Here is a 27,667-nt window from a genome sequence, read left to right on the forward strand (position 1 = left end):
TCGTCAGACTACAAAGTTTTCTTTCTTCACACTTTTCTGCGAAAACGGGATCTAGTACGTCGTTTCCCTTGTAGCATCTACCAACGTGATAGCTATTATAAGATACACCTTTCAGGAAGCAAAAGGGTTCTCGTACCACGTACCCTTTTCTGATAATTGTACAAAGTTTCTTGCTACTTGCTGTATAAAATCTTTTTTTCTTCCACGGAGAAACTACAATGTGGCGCAAGCGCAAATCACGTCGAAGACAGGCTTGACGTCTTGCGACTGTCAGTACATATCAGTCGCCCGTACTGCAATAATGGATAGTCCACCCGATTATCCTGATACCTGTAATGGATCTGAACCGTACAACCAGAATTACAAAAATGATTTGCAAAACAGCATGCAACTGAATATCTGGGTCATGAAGGTGATCGGCACGTGGCCACTGAGGCATTCTTGGACCGAAACATTGGGAAAAAAAGTCTTAAATGTAATCTGCTACATGTTATTGGCCTTCCTCCTGATCCCCAGCAGCATGTACATCGTCCTGGAGATCAAGGACTTCTACAACCAGCTGAAGCTCGGCAGTGCTCTCACCTTCTTCTTTATGGCCGTTATGAAATACTGCGCTCTGCTTTTGCGTGAGAATGATATACGCAGGTGCGTCGATTATATCGAGGGTGACTGGAGGAACGTGAGATACACAGAGGAAAGAAGAATCATGCTGGAGAACGCAAGCTTTGGTCGTCGGCTAGTATTTATTTGCAGTGTCTTCATGTATGGCGGTGTCCTGTTCTATTTCGTGGCGGTGCCGCTAACTCGCGCAAAGATCATCGAGGAGGATGGCAATCTCACTTATCGCAGGCTGGCGTTTCCAGTGCCTAGCGTGATCGTCGATGCTCGCCGTAGTCCCATCAACGAGATCCTTTATTTCATCCAACTATTTGGCGGCTTTGTCGCCCACAACATCACGGTGGCCGCATGTAGCTTAGCAGCCCTTCTCGCGATGCACGCTTGTGGGCAGCTGCAAGTGCTCATATCCTGGATAAACCATTTAGTTGATGGTCGAGAGGGCGTCAATGAAACAACGGACGAAAGATTGGCAAAGATTATACAACTGCACGTGCGCATTTTGAAGTAAGTATAAAAGTAAGTATTACTACAGGCATGTGGGAACATCGAACGCACATCGTTCATCAAAAATTGTGCGATACCAGAAATTAAATTATACCGTTAATGCTATGTATTAAGAGAGTATGGTCAGTAGTAATATTGAAATAATTAATGTTTTTTTTTTAAAAAAAGATATTGCGCCATAAAACATGAATCTTATCAAAAATAAATGCAATTACTTGTTTCACGCACTTTTAGCTTTATATCATTAACTGAGGAGTTATTACATGAGATATCTCTGGTGGAAATTGTGGGATGTACGTTGAATATATGTTTTCTCGGATATTATTGCATGATGGTACATATTTATTCCATACAAGCTCATGAAATCTATATTCTTACAAATATTATACCAAAAAATCATTATTTCTTTTTCATTCATTTGGCAATCATAAATGTTGTATATTATAGGAATGGGATTTTAAGCAACCCGTAAGCGGCTTAACATATTTGATACTCCTCATTTCACTCACATTCAACATATTCATATTTTGTTACATAGGCGAACTTTTAACGGAACAGGTACATTAATTATTTTCATGTATAAAACAATTATTATATGCAATGTGCAGGTTCTTCAATAACAATATGCAATAGCATGAGGTAATGTAAAACACTTTTCACAAACGTCTATAGAAAAAAATTTTATGACAGACCATAAAAGTACGCGAGAGTTCGTACATGATCGACTGGTATCGACTTCCAGAGAAAAAAAGCCTTGCCATCATCTTGATAATTTGTATGTCCAATGCAACCACCAGACTCACTGCCGGAAATATAATCGAATTGTCCATCAGCAGCTTCGGTGATGTAAGTATTGTATATCCACAATAATAAAAAAAAAAAATTAAAATATTGTACACTTTATATTAATTTTCTTTGAGACTAAAGAATTTAATATTTCATAAAAAAAGAACATGTAATAAAATAAAAAGGTCTATTGCGTTTAAGATAAAAATAAATATCTTCGAGTTAATTGCAAATATTATAACAAGACAATTCTTTTAAAAACAATAGGTTATCAAATCATCTTTAGCTTACTTGAACATACTACGAACGTTTACCACTTGAGAAAGTAAGATTTGAAATGTAGTAGTACTCAACGACTGACACTAAATATTACACGAAACAGCAATAAATTTTGAGTACTTTTATTCAATGAACCTTGATGATTTCGCTGCGTGTAAAATAATCAAATGAAGAACGTAATATTACACCTTTTTATTTAATATCTATCTTTTATTACTTGGAGACTTGACTTCTTTTCAGATATTATTCTTAGATACGTACATTTTTGTTACTTTAAACATTAATAAACACAACTTATTCTTCAAAACAAAGCAACGAGATAAAATACTTTCCAATATTTCCTAATATAGGGAAAAAAATTTTTTTAAACTTAATAAATTTTCTCGTATCCAAACAAACCAATATTTGAATCAATAAACACAACTAATATCAGTGTTATTTTCGTCGAATAATAAATGTTACTTAAATAAAGCAACATTTTCATTCAACAGATAACGTTTTATATAAGCATATATTGTTATAATGAAACAACTTTCAGTCAAATAAATAGAAACACTAATTTCAATGATATCTTTTTCTCAAACATTAAATGGATTATGTGTATGCATACGATAAATCACATTTAGTCATCATGTATTACCTCACGCAACAAAAGAATGCCTGCGATTCGTCGATAAGTCGCAGAAAAAATCTCGGCAGAGAATGTAAATTTTCCCGTTTAAAATTCATGAAGAGACACGTGCAGTATCATATGAGGAAACCTTTATCCCTCTCGCAGAAATCGAGAACTGCGTCTAAATAAAGTTTACCCTTCATGTTCTATGATCACGATCATCGCTTTCCAAGAACGAAAGTCGCGCGGAACAGCGCAGACGCAACGTTTGACTTGCCTCGCTCAAACTTTGTCGCGCGAGCCCCTCAGTCTCCGTCTAACTCTTGTCCTCTAAATAATGGTAGGAACTATGATGGAAAGAACAAATCCTGTCGCGACGGTCTACAATCATGACAAAGATATACAGCTGAGCATCCAGCTAAATCGTTGGTTATTAAAGCCGATCGGCGTCTGGCCGAACTTAACCGACATCTCACGTATGGAAAGATACGCGTACGGATTAATAAACGTAATTTGCACCAGTCTGATCGGTTTTCTCTTTATACCATCTGCCATCTACATGGCGCTTGAAATGGATAACATGTATTATATTTTGAAACTTTCCGGGCCGCTGAGTTTTTGCCTAATGGCCGTTGTCAAGTACTCCTCGCTGATTATTCGCGAGAACGACATCCGCCATGGAATCAAACATATCGAGAGCGACTGGATAAGCACCCAGCATTACGGCGATCGGATCATCATGATCAGGAACGCGAAGTTCGGCCGACGTCTCGTGTCGATCTGCGCGTTCTTCATGTACGGCGGTGCCGTATTTTATTATCTCGCCCTGCCTTTCAGTAAAGGCAAGATCACCGACCATGATGGAAACCTGACATACCGGCCACTAGTGTATCCAGTCGCCAGGGTGATCGTCGACGCACGATATAGTCCAATTAGTGAGATCTTTTTCTGGCTTCAGTGTCTGTCAGGTTTCATAGCACACTCCATCACGACCGGTGCTTGCAGCTTAGCCGCCGTGTTCGCGATGCACGCTTACGGCCGTCTGGAGGTTTTAATACAGTGGATCGAACATCTAGTAGATGGTCGGGAAGATTTTTGCGATAACGTAGATGAGAGGTTGACGATGATCGTACAACAGCACGTTCGAATCTTACGGTAAGTCCCTGACGAGGATCGTCGGTGTGTTAAAATCTTCATTAAAAAGTGTCACCTTGTATACATCTATATAATGTTCTCGTTATGTTCCAGTTTTATATCGCTAACGGACAAAGTATTACGTGAAATATCTATGGTGGAAATTGTAGGATGTACGTTAAACATGTGTTTCCTTGGATATTACACTCTCACGGTATGCATATCGTACAAAAAGTACGTACCATACAAAGTGCATCTCTACCTCGAAGCAATGCCAAAAATCGACGTGTACGATTTACAACGGGCAATGTGTCCTCGAATATAGGGATCTTTACGTTCCAGGAATGGGAGAATAGAGAGCCTGCAAGTTATATAACATATATTGTTCTGCTTATATCTCTTACGTTCAATATTTTTATATTTTGTTACATCGGCGAACTTGTTGCCGAAAAGGTAAAGTTTTTCATAATTGTAACGTTCGTCTGCACCTGCACACAGAAAAAAATTCTACTGCTAAGAGTAGCGATTACTCAATTTTCTATTCTTCTTTTAAGTAAGTTATTTTTATTAAAAAATATTTTCTTGATAATAGTCTTAAAATACACTCATCACACATTTTAAAAAGACATTATTATCTACTAAAAAAATTTTTTCTTATTCTTTTGAAAAATGTTATAAAATTTTATCAAAGGAAAGAATAATAAGCAATTAAATTTCTGTTTTAAGTTAACCTTTGATGAACTAAGTGGAGTGTGACATATACCTCAACAAGATATGAACTGTAACTTTTTTGTTTTTTGTCTTCTTGTTTTAAAAGATTAAAGAGTTTATTCCTTTTTCTATTTTTATGTCTTAAAAAACAAGAATCGATGTTATGGCAGTAAAATTACTATCGGATTAAATATATATTTATGGTGAAGTACAGCATGAATAAGATGAAGTATGAGATACTCTACATGGTTTGCCATGTTGATTTTTTCCACTTTGTTCGCAAAAGGTTAATATTTTTGACGCAAGTGTTAAAGTTGCTAGAATTCAGAATATATTTTAAATAAAATTGATACTTATGTATAATAAACTCATGATAAATTTGCGGATACATAAACTTGTAAGAAAAATACTGAAAACAATTCAGCATAACATATACTTAAATACAGTAAGCATTTTTCTGTGTATGTAAAATTTAGTAGCAAATTTGATGAAGAACATCTTCATGGTATATTTTTATAATTGCAAAAGTTTTTTGTAATTCTAATGTAATAACGATATTTATAAAAGATTCAGAATTTATTTTAGATAGTATAATTATGTGTTATATAAAAGAAATGAGAAAAATATCTGTGAATAGTGCAAGAAGATCGGCCAGATATCATACATGATCGATTGGCATCGTCTATCAGGAAGAAAGGGCCTCGCCCTCGTTTTAATGATTGCTATGTCCAACTCGTCGGTCAAACTGACTGCCGGAAATTTCTTCGAATTATCCCTCAGTACTTTCGGTGACGTAAGTAATGCAAAGTAATGTCTATTACAACCGTTGAATAATATATAATTTACATCATTCGTTCAAATTGATAGGTGGTTAGGATGTCTGTTGCCTATTTGAACATGCTACGTACATTAACTACATAACAATTAAAAATTATTAGTATAATCACATACTGATTGCAAATAAATGCTAAAATTATATAATACATATCAAGAGAAAAAAGAAAAATGAATGTGATTAATAAAACATTGATTAAAATTTACTAAAATATTTGCTGAAAGAAAAAAGGTATAATATATTTTTCTCGTAGTTTCCTCTAAAATATCTCTTGCGAAATACTATCAGTAATATTTTGTGTTTATATTATTATTATATTATTTCACACTCCTAGTTTGAGATAAACTTTCTATGTAAATCAAGTTCTTTAATTAACTTATGTGTACAAATTATAATATTTTATTTATATGGAAAGCTTACTAAAAATATATACAAATTATCTGACTTCACTTTTTCTGACTTACATTTTTAAATTTACTTTAAAAAATCATATGTTAATCCTTTTCTTTGTATAATAGATATTTGTCATTTTTAATTCGCGTTTATCCTTTGCGTCTCTTTTTTGCTGATATTTCTGAAGATTGCTTCAAATGTACAATAGATTGCTTCTGAAGTATTTCAAAGTTTCACGAAGATTCAGTTTTGTCTGAAATAAGTATGACAGGATTGAAATCGATCGGAGTATTTGCAAGTCGTTCAAAGCAAGTAGATGGAAGTTGGCTATCTTTGCCGTTTTCACATTGTCGTGTCTGCCTTAGCATTTTATCGTGCCGCTCTCAAAGATTGATACATATATGTTTGTAGGCACGTATACTCACACCAATGAACATTATGATGAAACCGCTGGTATGCACACGTTATTTCATTAAATCGATGTTAAATCTTATCAGCGTACGAAATCATCTTCAGTCTGCAATTCGTTATCTACTTGTTAAAATGCGGCGTGGCTAAAGTACTCGTGACATTAAATCTTTGACATATTTTAATTGTAAATTTTGAGCATGTTAAATCATCAAAACTTGACATTTTTTAAATGAAACAGTTAAAATATCATTCATTTGTTACCAAAAAATTGAATGTGTCTATTCTTCTTTACTACTTTATACATTATTAAACAATTGATATTTCATTATAAAACAGCAAAAAGAAAATATCTCTTAACATATCATTATAACAACACATTTTATAAATTTTATTTAAATGATATTCAAAAATACAGTCCAATTTTATTATAAAATAATTTCTCTAACTTATGAAATATCATAAGAAAAAGTATATTCTGCAATTAAAAATCTATTGCAATAATATTTGTATTTCCTTATAGCTGAATAAGCATTATGTAATGTAAAGATTCATACGTAAGCGAAATCGTACTTGTACATACATGAGTACTTTATCCATGAAAGAAATGCTTGCGATCAGTACAGAAGCGGCTTGCAAATCACGGAAAATAACTCTTCGAACAACGTAAATCTTTCTGTTCATAATTCATGAAGAGACAGGTGCAGTACCATGAGGAAACCTCGATCCCCTCGCGGAAATTGAGAATTGCGTTTATAAAGTTTATCCTTTGTAGTCTCTCAGTTTCCCCTTTCTTTGAAGGGAAGTCGCGCGGAACAGCGCAGTCGCGTTTGACTTTACACGTTCAAGTTCTTGCACAATCCTATCAGTGACTATCGAGCTTTCATCGCTTCAACCATGAACAAAACGGAAAAGACAATTCCGGTCGCAATCATTTACGATCACAAAAAGGATGTGCAGCTGAGCATCCAGTTGAATCGTTGGATACTAAAGCCACTCGGGGCATGGCCAAAGTCAATCAAAATTTCACGCGCAGAGAGATGCGCATATGCGCTGGTGAATATTATATGCATTTGTCTAATCGCCTTCCTATTCATACCTTGCGCAATCTTCGTGGCACTTGAAATGGACGATATATACAATATCTTGAAACTCACCGGGCCGCTGAATTTCTGCCTCATGGCCACTGTTAAATACTCCGCAATGATCTTCCGCGAGAACGACATCCGCAGCGGTATTGAGCATATCACGAACGACTGGATGAACACTCGGCATTATGGTGACCATAAGATCATGACCAGGAGCGCAAAATTCGGCCAGCGTTTAGTGAAGATTTGCGCGTTCTTCATGTACGGTGGTGCAACTTTCTATTACCTCGCACTGCCGTTTAGTTTAGGCAAGATTACAGAGAATGACGGAAACTTAACGTATCGGCCGCTGATGTATCCAGTTGCCAGTGTGATCGTTGACGCGCGACGCAATCCCATCAACGAGATTTTTTTCTGGATGCAGTTCTTCTCAGGTTTCATAGTACACTCCATCACTACCGGTGCTTGCAGCATAGCCGCCGTGTTCGCGATGCACGCTTACGGCCGTCTGGAAGTTCTAATGCAATGGATCGAACACTTCGTGGATGGCCGAGAGGATTTATATGACAACGTGGATGAAAGATTGGCGATGATCGTGCAACAGCACGTCCGAATTTTAAAGTAAGTTTAGTTTTCCGACGAGCGCATCGTCGTTGTCTTATGCATTCCTATATAGCTTCAATTTATTTTTAATTATTTAGGAACTTAACAAAATCGTACCTTTCTTATAAAATATTTTCCACACCATAACGTGTCCGTAATCTTCCAGTTTTATATCGCTGACAGATAAAATATTGCGTGAAATATCATTAGTGGAAGTTGTAGGATGTACAATGAGCATGTGTCTTCTTGGATATTATATTGTCACGGTATGCATATCGTACATAAAGTACGTATCATACAAAGAAAATTGCTATTTCAAAGTACTATCAACATTCGCGATTAACAAGTATAACGTCAATAATCTTAAATACAGAAATTTTAACGTTCTAGGAATGGGAGAGTAAAGACATGACAAGTTATGTAACATACATTGTTTTATACACATCTCTTACGTTCAATATTTTTATATTTTGTTACATCGGCGATCTTGTTGATAAAAAGGTAAAATTCTAAAATCCTAATTTAAATCATTCCTTTGCATCTGTGATAAATTTAATGTCAAATATCACAAGTACATTTTCATGGAATACTTTTACACTAGTAAGAACGAATTTCTGATAATAATTTCCAAAATTCACAATTTAAAGTCAATTTTAGCAGAGTAAACGTAGTTATGTCTTAATATATGTACAAAAAAAAATTGAAGAGGTAATTCCGTAAACAGTGTAAGGAAATTGGCGAAATATCGTACATGACCGATTGGCATCGTCTATCGGGAAGAAAAAGCCTTAGTCTCATCTTGATGATAGCTGTGTCCAACACGTCAGTCAAACTTACTGCCGGAAACATGTTTGTGTTGTCTCTCAATACTTTCGGTGACGTAAGTAATGCAATGTCAATATATACCGTCTTACACTTAAGAGAAGCGTAACTTACCTATTTTTTTATCCAATCGATAGGTAGTTAAGGCATCTTTCGGCTACTTGAACATGCTGCGTACAGTAACTTCATAAAATTTGTCGGAAATAGAAAAATTATTAATACGCCCACACTGTAAATAAATGCCAATTAGTCATATACGATAAAAAAAAGGAAAGAAATGTAATGAATATAATTTTAATAAATATAAAAACGTATTTACTAAAATATATTTCTTGAAAAAAAAAAAATCTTTCGTATATTTTTCTCTAAAATATAGCTTTAAAATTTTGCACACATTATTACGCGATATAAAATCACGCAAAGTAAAATCAAAAATATTAGAATTTTGTAACGTCATGTCGCGCTTATAGTATTGTTAAGTAAAATATACATAAATTGTAACATTTTACTTTTACATATATACCTGTATAAGTCTACTTATATAGCAATATGCAGCATACATATTATCTCAATTTACACTTTCAAACTTATAATTTTTGATTTTACAAAGTTGTACGTATACCATGCGTCGTACGACAATTCTTTTGTTCGCAATATTGCATTTATCGGATAAATTGATACGTAAAATTCGCCAACCCCTTTCATATAACCCCGTCATTATGCGCAGACGTTTTATACACGCAAGCGCGATACACTGTCTGCCTTTACTGCAGAGAGAGACCATTCATTATCAAATACATCCGTTCAGTAATGCTTGAGCTTCTGGCCCCGACTGACCATATGTTATGCGTATACCCGAAATACGCAAACGCTATTAGCGAAAGTAACAGAAATTCTCAGCGCTGAGAAAAATACGAAACGAATGCCAAAATCGTAATCGACAATTCAACTGCGTTTTAATAAAGTTAACTAATAAATTAAAATAGAGTAAAATAGAGTAAAAACGTTAAATGCAGCCAATCACGGAAGGCACATCAAAAACAAAGAAAAACGAAGATGATTTCAATTACGCAGTGCAAGTGATTCGCGTTATCATGCGAATGATCGGAGCGTGGCCGATTTCCAGTTATGCTTCCAACGTGGAAAGATTCGCGATCCGTTTACAAAACATCATTTGCCAATTTTTATTCGCGTTTGTCATCGTGCCGACTCTCCTGCTGATATTTTTAAAAGAACGCGATTTCAAACGTAGAGTGAGACTACTCGGGCCGCTTTTAAATTGTTTGATGGGTTGGATAAAGTACAACCTGCTCATATACCACATGAGAGAGATTCAATCTTGCTTGAAGCAGGCGCGACAGGATTGGAGGGATACAGTCGATTGGGGAGATCGTAAAGCGATGCTATCTAAGGCGAAAATAGGCCGCAGGTTCGCGATTTTTTCTGCCGCCTTTATGTACATCGGCGGATTGTCTTATCGCACTCTCGTGCCTCTTTCGAAAGGACGAATGCTCACGCCGATGAACACTACGGTGAGAGCGTTGGCATGCCCGAGCTACTTCGTCAAGTTCGATGAACAGGCCACACCGGCATACGAAATTGTCTTTACCCTGCAATTCTTCTCAGGGCTGCTCACTTATTCGGTAACGGTCGGCGCTGCCGGATTGGCAGCATTTTTTGTCTTGCACGTTTGCGGACAGCTACAACTTTTAATCGGCAAGTTTCAACGTCTCAATGACATGTCAGAACCAAACGATCGATCTGTCGCTATACTGTTCGCTGATATCGTGGAGCATCAGATAAAAGTGAAAAAGTGAGTCTACGAAGATGCATAAGAAAGAAAAAATATAAATAAAATGTCATATTAAACTTGTTAAGTATAAATAATAACAAAATAAAATTGAAATAAATCTACAATAGCAAAATACATTAATTTGATTATATAATTACATTATAATTAATGTAATTATATTATCAAATTAGCGCATTTGCTATTGTAAATTTATTTTATTAAAACATATGTTAGTATAATAAAATGCAAGCACAAAACTGCATAAATATTTCAATCACTAAGCAGCTAAATCGTTTGATTGCAGTTTCCTAAAAGAAGTAGAGAAAACTATGCGATACGTATTATTAGTGGAAATAATGGGCAGTACTATACTTTTATGTCTTGTGGGATACTACGTTATTTTGGTAATCACAATAAATGATTTTCGTGAAACTTTTATCCGTACATAATAATTTGACAGTTTAACTAATTCTTTTATGAAAATTAATACTAACATACAATTATTTGTCAAATTATAATATTGTCATTACTTTTTCGAAAATTGCATATATTTCAGTAATGTTAACTTTATAGGAATGGGAAACTAGCGATTCTACAGCTACGTTAACTATGTTTGTAATCTTTACATCTTTCGTCATTTCCATTTTTATTAATTGCTACGTTGGTCAATTGCTGACAGATCAGGTAGTCAGCGTTAATACTCGTTTTATTATTTTCTGTGAAGATTAGACACCAACATTTCCTAAATATTCATAAAATGTATATTTATATGTATTGCAATTATGATAGAGCATCAAGTTTGGTTCAGTGACGTCCACGACAAATTGGCATCGTCTTCCTTATAAAAGAGCCCGTACTTTGATCTTAATAATGGCGGTTTCCAATATTCCGGCAAAAATTTCGGCAGGAAAGATAATGGAAATGTCTCTACCTACGTTTGGTACTGTAAGTATGAAAGCTTATATTATTACAATTTGCTGTATGAAATTACATACACTATTATTTCGTTATTTCATAGATCGTTAAAACGTCGATGGCATATTTTAATCTGCTCCGAAAATTTATATGATTTTAATGCTATAACTATTATAACAATGCTAATATTTGAATACGCATGTATGATTGATCCTACTTTTGATACGAATGGATGAGATAAACCTTCAATACTTCTTATTTTAATGTTAATCTTTCCTTTCTCTTAAGAGAGATTTTATGAAAAATCAAGAAAGGCTAAACAACAATTTTCCAATATATTTTATATTTATTTAAGATATTTTATTTTTAAATTAACTATTACAAAACGTTAATTGTTGACTTAATTTACAATTCTCGTAGTTTTGTTAATTAAACTTTCTCATAATATATAACTTGTAACTCAATACGATGCAGATCGCTCGCTTTTACTAAAAGCAATTCCGTTTAAATCGATTTTATCCAGTAATTATTTCCTATAGACAAAAACAGCGTACATAATCTTTGTACTAAACTTTTAATTGCGCTGCGACAGAATCATCGCTCTGACAAATATCGTGCAAACATAATGCAAACTAATTTCATTACATCTTCTATCAATTACAATCGTGCGACCGTGAGCAAGTGTCCAGCAAGAATCGGTTTTCCCCTCTTTTTAATGGTATATATGCCATTATCAAACGGATAAATCTACGGAACTTCAATCACGAGGATAACATGAGGTGTACTTGTAAGATCCTATATTGGATTTAATCAAAGTATGGTCGAATCTGAAAAAACACCTGAGGAAATGGACGAGACTTCCAAGAAAAACTTCTGAGACTATTTGCTGTACTTCGACCTAATACTGTAAGTACTATACATATTTTCGATTATGAATGAATCTAAAAATGTTTCATGATGAAAAACGGATTTTATTTGTGATATATTTGATTAAGTGTTTATTTAGTGTAAACATTTAATTTACAGAAAAGCTAATAATTTATTCCTCAAATATAGAATATATATTTCCTATTGAATATTATTGTAGGATATATATTTACACGTATTTAAAATAAGTATATATTCTAATGACTGTTATAGTTTATATTGATGAATACAATATACATCAGAGAAATAATTTCTTTTTGTTGTTTACTTGTTAGTCAAATACTGTATATTTTTCAATGGGATTTTGAATAACGCGCAAAAGCTTAATTTATTATATCTTCTATCAAAAAATAATATTTAATACCATGAAACAATTTGCAACATTTTTTATAATAATCTTGTGATAATGAATAAAAATCGTACATGACACGCATGGAGAAGAAAAAAAATGTAATAAATATAAGTCTAATTAATAAAAAAATATATTTACTAAAATACATATCTAAAAAAAAAAACAATTTTTCGTATATTTGTATCTAAAATATAGTTTTGAAACTATGCACACATTATTACGCGATATAAAATTCAGTCGAAACTATTGAAAAATTGGATCCATAACTTTATGTCGCGTTTACAGTATTGGTACATAAAATATGAACATATATTGTAATATTTTACTTATGTATATAATAATGTACTTACATGAGGCACGTATTACTTGAATTTACCCAACCAAACTTATAATTTTTAATTTTACAAAGTCGCATGCGTCCTACGATAATCCTTCTGTTCGCAATATTGTATTTAGCAGATAATTTAGCACATGAAATCCGCCAACCCCTTTCATATAACCCCATCATTATGCGCAGATGTTTTGTACACGCAAGCGCGATACACCGTCTACTTTTACTGTAGAGACTATCCATAATCAAATACATCCGTCCAGTCATGCTAGAGCTTCTGGTCTCGACTGACCATATGATATGTGTATACCCGAAATATGCGTAAACGCTATTAACGGAATTAACAGAAATTCTCAACGATCGGAAAAATACGATACGAATGCAAAGCGCGCTCGAGAATTTAATCGTGTTTTAATAAATTTACCTAACAAATGAAAAAAAAAGAAAAAATGCAGCCAATCACGAAAAACTTATCGAGAAAGAACAGAAACGAAGATGATTTTAATTACGCAGTGCAAGTGACTCGTATCGTTATGCGAATGATGGGAGTGTGGCCGATTCCCAGTTACGCTTCCAACGTGGAAAAAATTCTCACCCGTTTACAAAATGTCATTTGCTATTTTTTATTCGCGGTTGTCGTCGTGCCGGGTCTCCTGCAGTTGTTCCTAAAAGAACACGACTTTAAACGTAGAGTGAGACTGCTCGGGCCGATTCTAAATTGTTTTATAGGTTGTACGAAGTACAGCTTGCTTTTACATCACGCAAGAGAGATTCAGTATTGCTTGAAACAGGCGCGACAGGACTGGAGGGATACAGTCGATTCAAAGGATCGAAATGCGATGCTATCTAAGGCGAAAGTAGGCCGCAGATTCGCGATCTTTACTGCCGCTTTTATGTATGTCGGCGGATTGTCTTACCGTACCATCTTTCCGCTTGTAAAAGGACGAGTACTCACGCCGATGAACACCACGGTGAGAGTGCTCGCATGCCCGAGCTACTTCATCAAGTTCGATGAACAGGCCACACCAGCATACGAGATCATCTACACCCTGCAATTCTTCTCAGGACTACTCGCCTATTCGGTAACGGTCGGCGGTGTCGGATTGGCTGCATTTTTTATCCTGCACGTTTGTGGACAGCTAAGAGTTTTAATTGGCAAGATTCAACGTATCAATGACATGTCGGAACCCGATGATCGAGTTGTCGAGATATTGTTCGCTAATATCGTGGAACATCAGATAAAAGTAAAGAAGTGAGTATACAAAAATGCACAAAAAAGTAAAGATTTTAATAAAATGTTGTATTAATTTTGTTAAGTATAAATAATAACAAAATAGTAGTGAATTGATATAATTATGTAATCAAAATAACGCATATTATTATTGTAGATTTATTTTATTAAATATAAGCTAGTATATAGTAATTTGATGCTATAAACACAAAACTGCATAAACGTTACAATCCCTAAGTAGATAATACGTTTGTTTACAGTTTCCTGAAAGAAGTAGAGGAAACTATGCGATACGTATTATTAGTGGAAGTAGTGGGCTGTACTATAATTCTATGTCTTGCAGGATACTACGTTCTTTGGGTATTCACAATAAGTTATTATGTACAGATAGAAGTTGCACGGAAACCTCTATCTGTACATAATAATTTGACCATTCAATTAATTCTCATATAGAAATTAATACCAACATACAGTATTTTATATATATATATATATATATAAATAATTTTATATATATATATACATATTTGTCAATTTATAATATTGTCATTATTTCCTCGATAATCTCACATATTACATAATTGTTGATTTGATAGGAATATGAAGCTAGCGGTGTCACAGCCATGTTAGTTCTCTTTATGGTATTTATATCATTCGTCATTTCCATTTTTATTAATTGCTACGTTGGTCAAATGCTGATGGATGAGGTATTCAGAATTGATACGCATATTATTTTTTGTAAAAATTAAACACCAACATTTTTATAAATGTCCATAAAATATATATTTAATCAATTATGACAGAGCATGAAGTTTGGCTCAATGACGTCCACAACAAATTGGCATCGCCTTTTTCACAAAAGAGCCCGTTCTTTGATTTTAATAATGGCGGTTTCCAATATTCCGGAGAAAATCTCGGCGGGAAAGTTGATAGAAATGTCTCTACCTACGTTCAATAATGTAAATATAGATGTTTCTCTCATTATAATTTGCTGATATGAAATTATACACACTACTATTTCGTTATTTTATAGATCATTAGAACGTCGATGGCGTACTTTAATCTGCTCCGAAAATTCATTTGATTTTAATGCTATAACTATTATAACAATGTATAATATTTGAATATGAATGTATAATTAATGTTATCTTTGAAACGAATGGTCAAGATGAGTAGTCAATACTTCTTATTTTAATGGCTTTCCTTTCCCTTAAGAGACATTTTATGAAAAATCAAGGAAGACTGAACAGCAATTTTCTAGTATATTTTACATTTATTTGAGATATTTAATTTTTAGATTAACTATTACAAGACGATAATTGTTGACTTGATTAACAATTCTCGTAGTTTTGTTAAGTAAACTCTTTCTCATAATCTATAACTTATAACTTATAACTCAGTACAATGCAAATCGTTCGCTTTTACTAAAAGCATTACCGTCTAAATCGATTTTATCTAGTAATTATTAATTATTTCCTACAGATAAAAAACAGCGTATATAATCTTTCATACTAAACTTTTAATTGCACTGCGACAGAATCATCGCCCTCACAAATATCATGCATGATGCAAACTGATTTTAGTATATCTTCTATCAATTACGATCGCGTGCGACCGCGAGCAAGTGTTCAGCAAGAATCGGTTTTCCCCTCTCTTTACTAGTACATATGCCATTATCAAATAGATGAATCTACGGAGTTCCAATTACGAGGCTAAAATGAAGAATACTTGCAAGTTTATATACTGGATTTAATCAATGTATGGTCAAATCTGAAAAAACACCTGAGGAAATGGACAAAACTTCTAAGAAAACTTCTGAGACTATTTGTTGTACTTTGACCTAATACTGTAAGTACTATACATATTTTCGATTGTAAATGTCTAAAAATGTTTCATAATGAAAAAGGGATTTTATTTATGATATATTTTGATTAAGTGTTTATTTAGTGAACATTAAATTCACAGAAAAGCTAATGATTTATTTTTTAAACATTGAATATATATTTCCTATTGAATATTATTGTAGGATATATATTTGCACGTATTTAAAATAAGTATATATTCTACTGACTTATATAATCTATATTGCGGAATACTATATACATCAGAGAAATAATTTCTTTTTCTTGTTATTTACTTGTCAGTCAAATATAGTAAGGTTTTCAATGAGATTTTGAACAACCCGCAAACAGCTTAAGACATTATATATTTTTTTTAAAATAATATTTAATACTATAAAACAATTTACAATATTATTTGTCATAATCTTGTGATGCTAAGTAATAATAGTCATACATGATACGCACTGAGAAAAAAAATGTAATGAATATAAGTTTAATAAATAACAAAAATGTATTTACTAAAATATATTTCTTGAATGAACAAAATTTTTAGTATATTTTTCTCTAAAATATGGTTTTGAAACTATGCACACATTATTGCGCGATATAAAATCACGTAAAATTCAATCAAAACGATTGAAATTATAAATCCATAACTTTATGTCGCACTCATAGTACTTAGATAAAATATGTTAGATAAAATATGTACATATATTGTAATATTTCACTTATGTATATGATAATCTACTTACATAGCAATATGAGACACATATTACCTAAATTTACTCTTTCAAACTTATAATTTTTGATTTTACAAAGTTGCATGCGTCGTACAACAATCCTTCTGTTCGCAATATTGTATTTATCGGATAATTTGTCGCGTGAAATCCGTCAACCCCTTTCATATATCCCCATCATTATGCGCAGATGTTTTGTACACGCAAGCGCGATACACCGTCTACTTTTACTGTAGAGAGACTATCCATAATCAAATACATTCGTCCAGTCATGCTTGAGCTTTTGGTCTCGACTGACCATATGTTATGTGTATACCCGAAATGCGTAAACGCTATTAACGGAATTGACAGAAATTCTCAACGATCGGAAAAATACGATACGAATGCAAAAATCGCGCTCAAGAATTTAATCGTGTTTTAATAAATTTAACTAACAAATGAAAAAAAAAGAAAAAATGCAGCCAATCAAGAAAAACTCATGGAAGAAGAATAGAAGCGAAGATGATTTTAATTACGCAGTGCAAGTGACTCGTATTGTCATGCGAATGATGGGAGTGTGGCCGATTCCCAGTTACGCTTCCAACGTGGAAAAAATTGTCACCCGTTTACAAAATGTCATTTGCTATTTTTTATTCGCGGTTGTCATCGTGCCGGGTCTCCTGCGAGTGTTCCTAAAAGAACACGAGTTCAAACGTAGAATGAGACTGTTTGGGCCGATTCTAAATTGTTTTATAGGTTGTACGAAGTACAGCTTGCTTTTACATCACGCGAGAGAGATTCAGTATTGCTTGAAACAGGCGCGACAGGATTGGAGGGATACAGTCGATTGGAAGGATCGGAATGCGATGCTAGCTAAGGCAAAAATAGGTCGCAGGTTCGCGATTTTTACTGCCGCATTCATGTATATCGGCGGATTGTCTTACCGCACCATCGTACCGCTTATAAAAGGACGAGTACTCACGTCGATGAACACCACGGTGAGAGTGCTGGCATGCCCGAGCTACTTCATCAAGTTCGATGAACAGACGACACCGGCATACGAGATTATCTACACCCTGCAGTTCTTCTCAGGACTGCTCACCTATTCGGTAACTGTCGGAGGTGCCGGATTGGCTGCGTTTTTTATCCTGCACGTTTGTGGACAGCTAAGAGTTTTAATTGGCAAGATTCAACGTATCAATGACATGTCGGAACCCGATGATCGAGTTGTCGGGATATTGTTCACTAATATCGTGGAGCATCAGATAAAAGTGAAGACGTGAGTATACAAAAATGCACAAAAAAGTAAAGATTTAAATAAAATGTTGTCTTATTAATTTCGTTAAGTATAAATAATAACAAAATAAAAATAAATTCATATAATTATGTAATCAAATTAACGTATATCACTATTGTACATTTATTTTATTAAATATGTGCTATTATAATATAATACGATAAACACAAAATTGCATAAACGTTCCTAAATAGATAACACTTATTTACAGTTTTTTAAAAGAAGTAGAGGAAACTATGCGATATGTATTATTAGTGGAAATAGTGGGCTGTACTATACTTATATGCCTTGTGGGATACTACGTTCTTTGGGTATTCTTAATAAATTATTATGTACAGATAGAAATTTCCGTGAAATAATGACAATATTATAATTTAACAAATACTACATGGTTGTATGAATATCTATATGAGAATTAATCGAATTGTCCAATTATTATGTACCTATAGAAATTTCACGGAAATTTCTATCCGTACATAATAATTTAACAATTCGATTAATTCTCATACAGATATTCATACAACCATGTAGTATTTGTCAAATTATAATATTGTCATTATTTTTTCGAAAATTTCACATATTGCAAAATTATTAATTTTATAGGAATGGGAAACTAGCGGTGCCACTGCCATGTTAGTTATGTTTGTGGTATTTATATCTTTCATCATTTCCATTTTCATTAATTGCTACGTTGGTCAATTGCTGATGGACGAGGTATTCAGAATTGATACCTATACTATTTTTTGTAAAAATTAAACACCAACATTTTCATAAATATTCATAAAATATATATTTAATCAATTATGACAGAGCATGAAGTTTGGCTCAATGACGTCCACAACAAATTGGCATCGCCTTTTTCACAAAAGAGCCCGTTCTTTGATTTTAATAATGGCGGTTTCCAATATTCCGGAGAAAATCTCGGCGGGAAAGTTGATAGAAATGTCTCTACCTACGTTCAATAATGTAAATATAGATGTTTCTCTCATTATAATTTGCTGATATGAAAGTATACACACTACTATTTCGTTATTTCATAGATCATGAGAACGTCAATGGCGTACTTTAATCTGCTCCGAAAATTCATTTGATTTTAATGCTATAACTATTGTAACGTTATATAATATTTAAATATTAATGTATAATTAATGTTAACTTTGAAACGAATGGTCAAGATGAGTAATCAATATTTCTTATTTTAATGTTAATCTTTCCTTTTCCTTATAAGACATTTAATGAGAAATCAAGGAAAGCTAAACAGCAACTTTCCTGTATATTTTACATATATTTAAGATTTTTAATTTTTAGATTAACTATTACAAAACGTTAATTATTGTCTTAATTAACAATTCTCGTAGTTCTGTTAGTTCAACTCAAGCTCTATGGCTTATAAACCGACAATGCAGTTCGCTCGCTATTGCTAAAAAAGCCCTTCTAAATCGATTTTACCTTGTAATTATTTCCTATAGACAGAAAATAGGGCGTACAAGATTTTTCGTATTAAACTTTTAATTGCGCAGCTACAGAAGCAACGCGTTGACAAAGATCGCATAATGCAAAGTGATTTTATTACATCTTCTAATAATTACAACCACGAACAATTAACACAGCAGGATTCGATTTTTTCCTTTTTTACCCTCTTTTTGCTTGTATATATATACCATTATCAAACGGATGAATCTATTCAATTCTATGAAATTTCAATTACGAGAACAACATGAAGTATATCTACTTTATATATTGAAATTAATCAGTATATGATCAAATCTGGAGAAACACCTGAAGAAAATAGACGAGACTTCTGAGAAAACTTCTGAAACTATTTGCTCTATTTCAACCTAATACTGTAAGTGCTATACATGTTTTTGATTATTTACATCTAAAAATGTTTCACGATGAAAAACGGATTTTATTTATGATAAATATTAATTAAGTGTTTATTTAGTAAATAATCAGTTCACAGAACAGCTAACATAAGCAACTTTATTCCTTAGATTTTTTCCTTACAATCTATTTTATATCTATGTTTTATTATTGAATATTATTGTATGATGGGATATTTACACGTACTCAATATATTTTATATTTTATATTATTAAATACAATATATATCAAAGTAATAATTCTTTTTTGCTGTTATTTACTTGTTAGTCAAATACTTTATTTTAGATTTTGAACAGCGCGTAAACAACTTAATATATAATACGTCTCATTTCATTCACATTTTACCATAATCATATTTTAGTACATTTTATTACGAATTTTTAATGGTAAACCATTATTCTTTACTTTTTTAAATAACAATATTTAATAGCTAAAAACATTTTTTTGTGATATTTCATAACAGACCATAAGAGTACTTGAAAACTCACACATAATCGACTGGTATCGACTTCCAAAAAAAGAACCTCGCCATCATTTTGATAATTTATATCTCGAAGACAACTATACTAGGCTCGCTGCTGGAAATATAATTAAATTGTCAAAAGATTCGATGACGTAAGTACTATATCCAATAATAATATAATAACAAAAAAGAAATTAAAACTTTATATTGTATATTATTCTTTAAAACTTGAAAGTTACGATCAAATAAATATTTTTGAATTAATCAACATTTTATAAAGTTGAGTTAAAAAGGCAATCCTTTTGAATACAATAACTTATCAAATTCTGTCGTTTACTTGAACGTGCTACAAAACATTTATTATTTCAAAAAGTACAATTTAAATCGTACTTTTGTGCGCATGTATGCATGATAAATCGTATTTATTCACGTGTAATATATTATCTTATGCAAAAAAAAACACTAGTGATTTATGCGGATAAGTTGAAAAAAAAGGTGCAGTACGATAGCGAGGAAATCTTGACCTACCTCACGAAAATTGAGAATTGTGTCTATAAAGTTTACCTTTCGATCGCGTGATCGGCCTTTTTCCAGAAAGGAAGTGTAATATTAAGCATATTGAAAATGATTGGATGAGTATTCAGCGTTACGATGATCAGAAACGCCAAGCTGCGATGTTTCGATCTAGGCGTTCTCCATGAACGGCGGTGTCGAATTCTATTATTTCGTTTTACCAAGATAAAGACAAGATCACAGAATATGATGAAAATTTGATATATCAGTCGCTAATATATTCAATGACCAGAGTGTTTATCGATGCGCGACATAAGACAGGTTTTTTTATTTTCTTCTTTTAAATGGTTTCTTTCATAATATTAATCAAAATCTACAAATTTGTTCTTATATCTATGAAATGATGTCCGGAGAAAAATTATCATATTCACACAATTTAAAAATAAATTTTTATTTCCTGAAAAATTAAGTTTTTAGAGATTTAATTTTTGTATAAAATTCTTCAATTTATTAAAAAAAAAAATTTTTTTAATAAATATAGCAATGTTTCGTATAAATAAAAAAAAATTAGAAAAATAATCTTGTAAACAATGGAAGAAGACAAACGAAATTACGGCCGATTGATATCGTTTATCAGGAAAAAAAAATCTCAATCTAATGTGAATGTATATGTACATACATGAAATATAGTCATGCAAACAAAAAAAAATCTATCAATAACATACGTAATATCTTTAAGAAATATTAATTTTTAAATTGCTTGTCTCAGTAATTTTTTACTAAATTGATTGCTATTAACTTCAGATCTATTTTTGAGCAGTACATTTTATATTTAATAATGCATATATTTTTAAAAATTTATATACTTAGCATATATATTTGTTCTTTTTTAAAAAGACTTTTCAAGTTTTTTATATATATGTTACAGTCTGCTTATACAATAGTAGGCAGTACAAAATATCAGAATTTACCGTTCTTCATTTCAAACTTTATCGAGTCGCATGTATGTCAAAAGTCGCACAGCAACCTTTCTCTCTGCATTACTGCTTTTATCGAACAATGTAGCACGTGAAATTCGCCAGCCCCTTTCATATAACCGTATCATTATGCGCAGACGTTTTGTACACGCAAGCGCCATACTCAGTCTGCTCTTACCACAAAAAGAGAGACCACCCATTATTACATATATCCATTCAGTCATGCTCGAACTTCTGGTCCCGCCTGACCATCTGTCACCCGTAAACTCGAAATGCGCCAACGCTATTAACGGAACTAACGGAAATTCTCAAAACTCGTGAAAGAACAAAAACACAAAGATCGCGGTCAAACATTCAACCGTGCGTTAAGTTTAAACCAAAAAAAAAAAGAAAAAGAAACGTTAAATAAAGCTAATCATGGAAGTCTCATCAAAGATGAGCAGACGCAAAAATGATTTCACTTACGCAGTGCAAGTGACTCGCGTTATCCTGCGAGCGATCGGCGCGTGGCCAATTTCCAGTTACGTTTCCAATGTGGAAAAAATCGCGACCCGCTTACAAAATATCTGTTGCTACTTTCTATTCGCGTTTACCATTGTGCCGGGTTTGTTGCTAATGTTTCTGAAGGAACGCGATGTAAAACGTAGAGTGAAATTGCTCGCGCCGATTTTAAATTCTTGGACGAGTTGTGTGAAGTACAGCCTGCTCGTGTACCACGCGAGGGAAATTCATTCTTGCTTGAAGCAGACGCGACAGGATTGGATGAATGTAGTCAATTCGAGGGATCGGAAAACAATGCTATCCAAGGCGAAAATAGGCCGAAAGTTCGCGATCGTTTCTGCCCTCTTCATGTACATCAGCGGATTGTCTTTCCGCGTTATCGTACCGCTGTCGAGAGGACGAATGCTCACGCCGATGAACACTACGGTGAGAGCGTTGGCATGCCCGAGCTACTTCGTCAAGTTCGATGAACAAGCTTCACCGGCATATGAGATCGTTTTCACACTGCAAGTCTTCGCAGGGCTGCTCACCTATTCGGTAACAGTCGGCATTGCTGGGCTGGTTGCATTTTTCGTCATGCACATTTGCGGACAACTGAGCATTTTAATTGCCAAGCTCCAACGTCTTGATAATATACTGGAGCCCGAAGATCGAGTTATTAAGATGTTGCTAGCTGATATCGTACAGCACCACATAAAAGTGAAAGGGTGATTCTACAAATATAAGAGATATAAGAAAATTTTTTTTTTTAGAAATGAAACGTCTTATTTACTTTATAATCCGCGAATTTAATTAAATATGTTCTAATGCAATATAATGCTGCATAAATATTACAATCACTAAGAAGACAAAACGTTTGGTTACAGTTTCCTAAAGCAAGTAGAGGAAACTATGCAATATGTGTGGTTAGTGGAAATAGTGAGCTCTACAATATTTTTGTGTCTTACGGGATACAACGTTATTATGGTAATCACGATAAACGATTTCCGTGAAATTTTTATCCGTACATAATAATTTGACAGTTCAAGTAATTCTCAAATAGAGATATTAAGATATAGCATTTGTAAAATATAACTATTTCGAAAGATTCATGTATTGCAACAGTGTCAATTTTATAGGAATGGGAAAATAGTAATTCTACAGCAATGTTAACTTACACAGTGATGCTGACATCTTTGACCTTTTCTATTTTTACTAATTGTTACGTTGCTCAACTGTTGACGAATCAGGTAGTCGGTGTTGATACTCTTATTATTTGCTGTGAAAATTAGACACCAACATTTTCAGAAGCACTCACAAAATATACGCTTAATTAATTAATGGCAGAGCATCAAGTTTGGCTTAATGACATCCACGATGAATTGGTATCGTCTTCCACATAAAAGAGCCCGTACTTTGATCTTGATAATGGCGGTTTCTAATATTCCGGTGAAAATCTCGGCGGGAAAGATGATAGAAATGTCTCTACCTACGTTCAGTAATGTGAGTGTGAATATTTATCTCGATTTATTTTGCTAATAACAAATTACACATCTATTTCGTTATTTCGTAGATCGTTAGAACGTCGATGGCGTATTTTAACCTGCTCCGAAAATTTGCCACGTAATTTTGATGCAATAATTATATACAGATACAGTATTCAAATATTAATGTGTAATTGATTCTTTGTTTGAAACAAATGAACAAGATAAACACTCAATACTTTTTATTTTAATCTTAATCTTCCCCTTTCACTAAATTGTTTTATAATAAATCAAGGAAAGCTAAATCACACACAACAACTTTCCGGCATATTTTAAATTTACTTAAGTAAAATTTTCATGATTAGATATTGCAAGGCTCTTCAATCACGCACATTAACTTAATTAGCCATTCGCGTAGTTCAGTTAGTTCAATGTAACTCACGATCAATGGCCTATGACCTGACACAAGGCAAACCGTTTGTACTTTTTGCTAAAGACCGTCTCGTCCGATTCGATCCAACCCTGTAATTATCTCCTATCGGCAAAAAATTGCGTGCACGCAATCTTTCGTACCAAACTTTCAATTGCAAGAGAACTGTGGTAGCACAGAAGCAAGGTACAACGAATAAGCGTGCATAATGCAAACTGATTCGCCGTACCTTCTATCAGTTACGATTTCGCGAACAAGTAATCCAGGAAGAATCAATTTTTCCCTCTTTTCGTTTTTATGTAATTATCGAACAGACAAATCTATGGAAATCCAATTATAAAAACAACGTAAGGAATAGAGTGCATATAGCCATATACTGATCAACCTCATATAAATGCACCAATCTGAAAAAACCTGGAAGTGGAAAAACTTTTAAGATTCAAACGCTTTTTTGTTATTGTTCAATCTGATATTATAAGTGCTGTCCATATTTCTGATTATAAATGTTTAAAAAAAATTATTGCGATGACTGACGGGTTTTGCTTATGATTTATTTTAGGCTTGATTAAATGTCTGTTTATTAAATATTAAATTCGGAGAAACTAAGTAAATTTAATTATTAAATATTTGCAAAATATATATTAAATATATTTTCTCAAATATTACTATGATGACATATTTATGTGCATTTAATATAATATTACAAATTCTATATTGCAAAACATAATACATCAAAAAAATATAATTTTTTATTAATATTAGTAGCTTATTAATTACAAAAATTTTATGTTTTAATAGAATTTTAAATATAAATAAGCCGCTCAATCAGTGTAAACCTAATCAGTTTAATACTTTTACCTTTGAATTATGTTCAACAATTTAATCATACAATATTTTATTAATGGTAAATTTTTAATAGAGATGACACTCGTTATTTTTTTTTTCAACATCATGACATATAATATGTATAATATGAACAACTTTCAAACAAAATAAAAAAATGTTTATAAAATGTTTTTTGCTATTTTTTATTCATATTTAATCTAGTTCCGAGTTTCTTGCTATATAAAAATCAGAAAAAATAATGTTCGGGTTATCTCAGAATTAAATTTATTATACGACTTCATTTGATATTTTCGAGATTGCACTTGTCTCTTCAAATAGTACTCTGCTGATATCAATAGATCCGTGCATTTTTATCACTTTTCATATTAAGAGAGAACTGAAATTTTAGTGCAAAGTAGCGGGCTAAAATACTTTTTAATGTGTATAAAAAAATAAATTTAAACAATTTTGTTCTAATAATATTAGAATTACAAAAATTTTATGTTTTAATAGAATTTTAAATATAAATAAGCCTAATAATAAATATAAATTAAAATATATTATAAATATATTTTAAAATGAAGAAAATACATTTTTATCTTCGTATACCTTATATATAAATATTATGAAATGCGTATGCAAAATTCTATTCAATAGAAAAAATCGTATATCTTATGCAAGAAAAATGCTTTATGACGAAGTCACCTCGATAAATCGTCGTGGACATTTCCATGAAGAACATAATCTGTTCCGTTTTCATAATTCATGGATACACAACGTACAATGCTACATAAGGAAACCCTGAACCCTTTTACGGAAGTCGACAATCGCAACTACAAAGTTTTCCCTTCGTATCCTGATTGTTTGTTCGACTCATTCTGAGAAAGGAAGTGACGGGAAATGGCACAGTAGTCGCACTTGACTTTCCGCGCTTCAGCTCTTACGCAATTTTATCAGTTATCATCGAGCTCTCATCTCTTCAATGATGGATAGAACCATTAAAAAAAGAACAAATTTTATCTATGATGTTATATAGCTAGGCGAGCTATATAACATTTGTTGTTTTGCTTATACCTTTTACTTCAATATCTTTATTTCTGTTACATTGGCAAGCTTGTTATGGAGAAGGTAAAGCACTATTTTGACCAATTTAATGGCAAGCCCAACGAATGCACGATATATTCGCAATATGCTTTTATAATAGCACTATTTTAATAATAACAAAATTTATAAAATTCAGCATTTATTATAGAAAGTAGCTCCTAGCAACGTATATAAGCCTAAACATGTTTCAAATAAGAGAAATGGAAAAAGCAATCCTGTAAACAGTGCAAGAAGGTCGGCGAGGTATCGTACATGATCGATTGGTATCGCCTGCCAGAAAAAAGGAGCCTTGCCCTCATATTGATGATCGCTATGTCCAATACATCAATCAAACTTACTGCCGGAATCTTCGAATTATCCCTCAGTACTTTTGGTGACGTAAGTAACGCAGTGTCAATCTCTGGTACATCTGTCTGCAAGTAACGTGAATTACATGTAATCTTCTCCAACTGATAGGTAGTTAAGACATCTCTCGCTTACTTAAACATGTTGCGCACATTAACTACATAAAACTTGCCCGATGTGTAAAAATTGTTAATGCAACTATTGTTGCAAGTAAATGTCAATTAGATATTTGATATGTATAGAAAAAAAAATGAATAATATTTTAAAAAAGAAAAAAATGTGGTGTATTTATTAAAATATTTCATGAAAAATGTAAAGTAATGATCTACTGCTTACGTAACAATATGCGGCACAAACTGGTAATATCGCTTCTTACTCGTAAGTGTAAACTTTAAAAAATGTTTCTGGTATGGTTGCGTACGTTATACGGCGGTTTCTTGCACATCAATGTTGTGTTTATTGAATAATTTGATAACCGCAACCGCTTTCATGTAATCTTATTACGCGTAATATTTTGTGCACGCAAACGCCTCTCACGCTTATTTTTACAAAAAGGGAGACTCCCGTCACATATTATTTTACACATTTGTCCAGTTATGCTTAAACCTCTAGTGTTTGACCCCCTAGTCATTTATAAGCTCAAAATAAAATACAAAAACGTTAGTAAAAAATAATAAATTCTCAGTTCGAGTGAGACTGAAACAAGCGTAAGATTCGCGATCAAAAAGTGCATGTCAAATTGCAACTCGAAAAACAAAGCAAAAATGAAATTCATCGAGAACAAGCAAATGAGAACGGTTTGAATTATCTAGTGCACGTAACTTGCATTATCTTGCAAATAATCTATCAACGCATAATATTTTCCTCATTACGCTTAAAATAAAAAATCATAAATTATTTATAAAATGTCTCTTGCTATTTTGTAATACTTTCCAATAAGCCAATATGTAAAAAAAATTAATTTAC

General features: G+C 32.8%; 6 protein-coding genes and 1 long non-coding RNA gene across 10 annotated transcripts; 6 read left to right on the top strand and 1 right to left on the bottom strand.

Moving 5' to 3' along the window:
* The first annotated feature begins 11 nt into the window (after nucleotides 1-11).
* On the top strand, nucleotides 12-2,297 carry LOC120356829. Its single transcript, XM_039448935.1, has 5 exons — nucleotides 12-1,122; nucleotides 1,357-1,456; nucleotides 1,570-1,680; nucleotides 1,813-1,968; nucleotides 2,176-2,297. Exons 1-5 carry the CDS (start codon nucleotides 302-304, stop codon nucleotides 2,227-2,229), a joined length of 1,242 nt encoding a protein of 413 aa, XP_039304869.1. The 5' UTR covers nucleotides 12-301; the 3' UTR covers nucleotides 2,230-2,297.
* Nucleotides 2,298-2,636: 339 nt separating this feature from the next.
* On the top strand, nucleotides 2,637-5,927 carry LOC105195172. Of its 2 annotated transcripts, XM_039448936.1 has the most exons (5): nucleotides 2,637-3,955; nucleotides 4,049-4,148; nucleotides 4,277-4,387; nucleotides 5,283-5,438; nucleotides 5,513-5,927. In XM_039448936.1, the coding sequence occupies exons 1-5, from the start codon at nucleotides 3,138-3,140 to the stop codon at nucleotides 5,564-5,566; spliced, it is 1,239 nt and encodes a 412-aa protein (XP_039304870.1). In that variant the 5' UTR covers nucleotides 2,637-3,137; the 3' UTR covers nucleotides 5,567-5,927. The 2 variants fall into 2 exon arrangements, with proteins under 2 accessions (XP_039304870.1, XP_039304871.1); XM_039448937.1 differs by lacking the exon at nucleotides 5,513-5,927 and having other exon boundaries at nucleotides 5,231-5,424.
* On the bottom strand, nucleotides 5,827-6,783 carry LOC120357705. The gene is made up of 2 exons (XR_005574711.1): nucleotides 6,299-6,783; nucleotides 5,827-6,126 (listed from the first exon to the last, which is right to left on the bottom strand). It is a non-coding gene; the product is annotated as an uncharacterized LOC120357705 (long non-coding RNA).
* A 363-nt stretch (nucleotides 6,784-7,146) lies between these two features.
* Nucleotides 7,147-9,118, top strand: LOC105195173 (odorant receptor 82a). Of its 2 annotated transcripts, none has more exons than XM_039448930.1 (5): nucleotides 7,147-7,990; nucleotides 8,139-8,292; nucleotides 8,363-8,473; nucleotides 8,697-8,852; nucleotides 8,932-9,118. In XM_039448930.1, the coding sequence occupies exons 1-5, from the start codon at nucleotides 7,179-7,181 to the stop codon at nucleotides 8,983-8,985; spliced, it is 1,287 nt and encodes a 428-aa protein (XP_039304864.1). In that variant the 5' UTR covers nucleotides 7,147-7,178; the 3' UTR covers nucleotides 8,986-9,118. The 2 variants fall into 2 exon arrangements, with proteins under 2 accessions (XP_039304864.1, XP_011158761.2); XM_011160459.3 differs by having other exon boundaries at nucleotides 8,139-8,238.
* Nucleotides 9,119-9,292: 174 nt separating this feature from the next.
* LOC105195328 (odorant receptor 13a-like) lies at nucleotides 9,293-13,135 on the top strand. Of its 2 annotated transcripts, XM_026130908.2 has the most exons (5): nucleotides 9,293-10,607; nucleotides 10,891-10,990; nucleotides 11,160-11,270; nucleotides 11,376-11,531; nucleotides 11,605-13,135. In XM_026130908.2, exons 1-5 carry the CDS (start codon nucleotides 9,805-9,807, stop codon nucleotides 11,653-11,655), a joined length of 1,221 nt encoding a protein of 406 aa, XP_025986693.1. In that variant the 5' UTR covers nucleotides 9,293-9,804; the 3' UTR covers nucleotides 11,656-13,135. The 2 variants fall into 2 exon arrangements, with proteins under 2 accessions (XP_025986693.1, XP_039304867.1); XM_039448933.1 differs by having other exon boundaries at nucleotides 11,376-13,135.
* A 376-nt stretch (nucleotides 13,136-13,511) lies between these two features.
* On the top strand, nucleotides 13,512-15,524 carry LOC105195329 (odorant receptor 4-like). The gene is made up of 5 exons (XM_026130909.2): nucleotides 13,512-14,363; nucleotides 14,603-14,702; nucleotides 14,939-15,049; nucleotides 15,146-15,301; nucleotides 15,376-15,524. The coding sequence occupies exons 1-5, from the start codon at nucleotides 13,543-13,545 to the stop codon at nucleotides 15,424-15,426; spliced, it is 1,239 nt and encodes a 412-aa protein (XP_025986694.2). The 5' UTR covers nucleotides 13,512-13,542; the 3' UTR covers nucleotides 15,427-15,524.
* A 1,351-nt stretch (nucleotides 15,525-16,875) lies between these two features.
* LOC105193416 lies at nucleotides 16,876-27,640 on the top strand. The gene is made up of 11 exons (XM_026130988.2): nucleotides 16,876-18,178; nucleotides 18,408-18,507; nucleotides 18,800-18,910; nucleotides 19,007-19,162; nucleotides 19,237-19,272; nucleotides 22,439-23,241; nucleotides 23,401-23,500; nucleotides 23,653-23,763; nucleotides 23,861-24,047; nucleotides 24,165-24,169; nucleotides 26,582-27,640. The coding sequence occupies exons 1-11, from the start codon at nucleotides 17,358-17,360 to the stop codon at nucleotides 26,777-26,779; spliced, it is 2,628 nt and encodes an 875-aa protein (XP_025986773.2). The 5' UTR covers nucleotides 16,876-17,357; the 3' UTR covers nucleotides 26,780-27,640.
* Nucleotides 27,641-27,667: the final 27 nt, after the last annotated feature.

The sequence above is a fragment of the Solenopsis invicta genome, chromosome 5, assembly GCF_016802725.1.
Source record: "Solenopsis invicta isolate M01_SB chromosome 5, UNIL_Sinv_3.0, whole genome shotgun sequence".
In the NCBI taxonomy this organism is placed as follows: domain Eukaryota; kingdom Metazoa; phylum Arthropoda; class Insecta; order Hymenoptera; family Formicidae; genus Solenopsis; species Solenopsis invicta.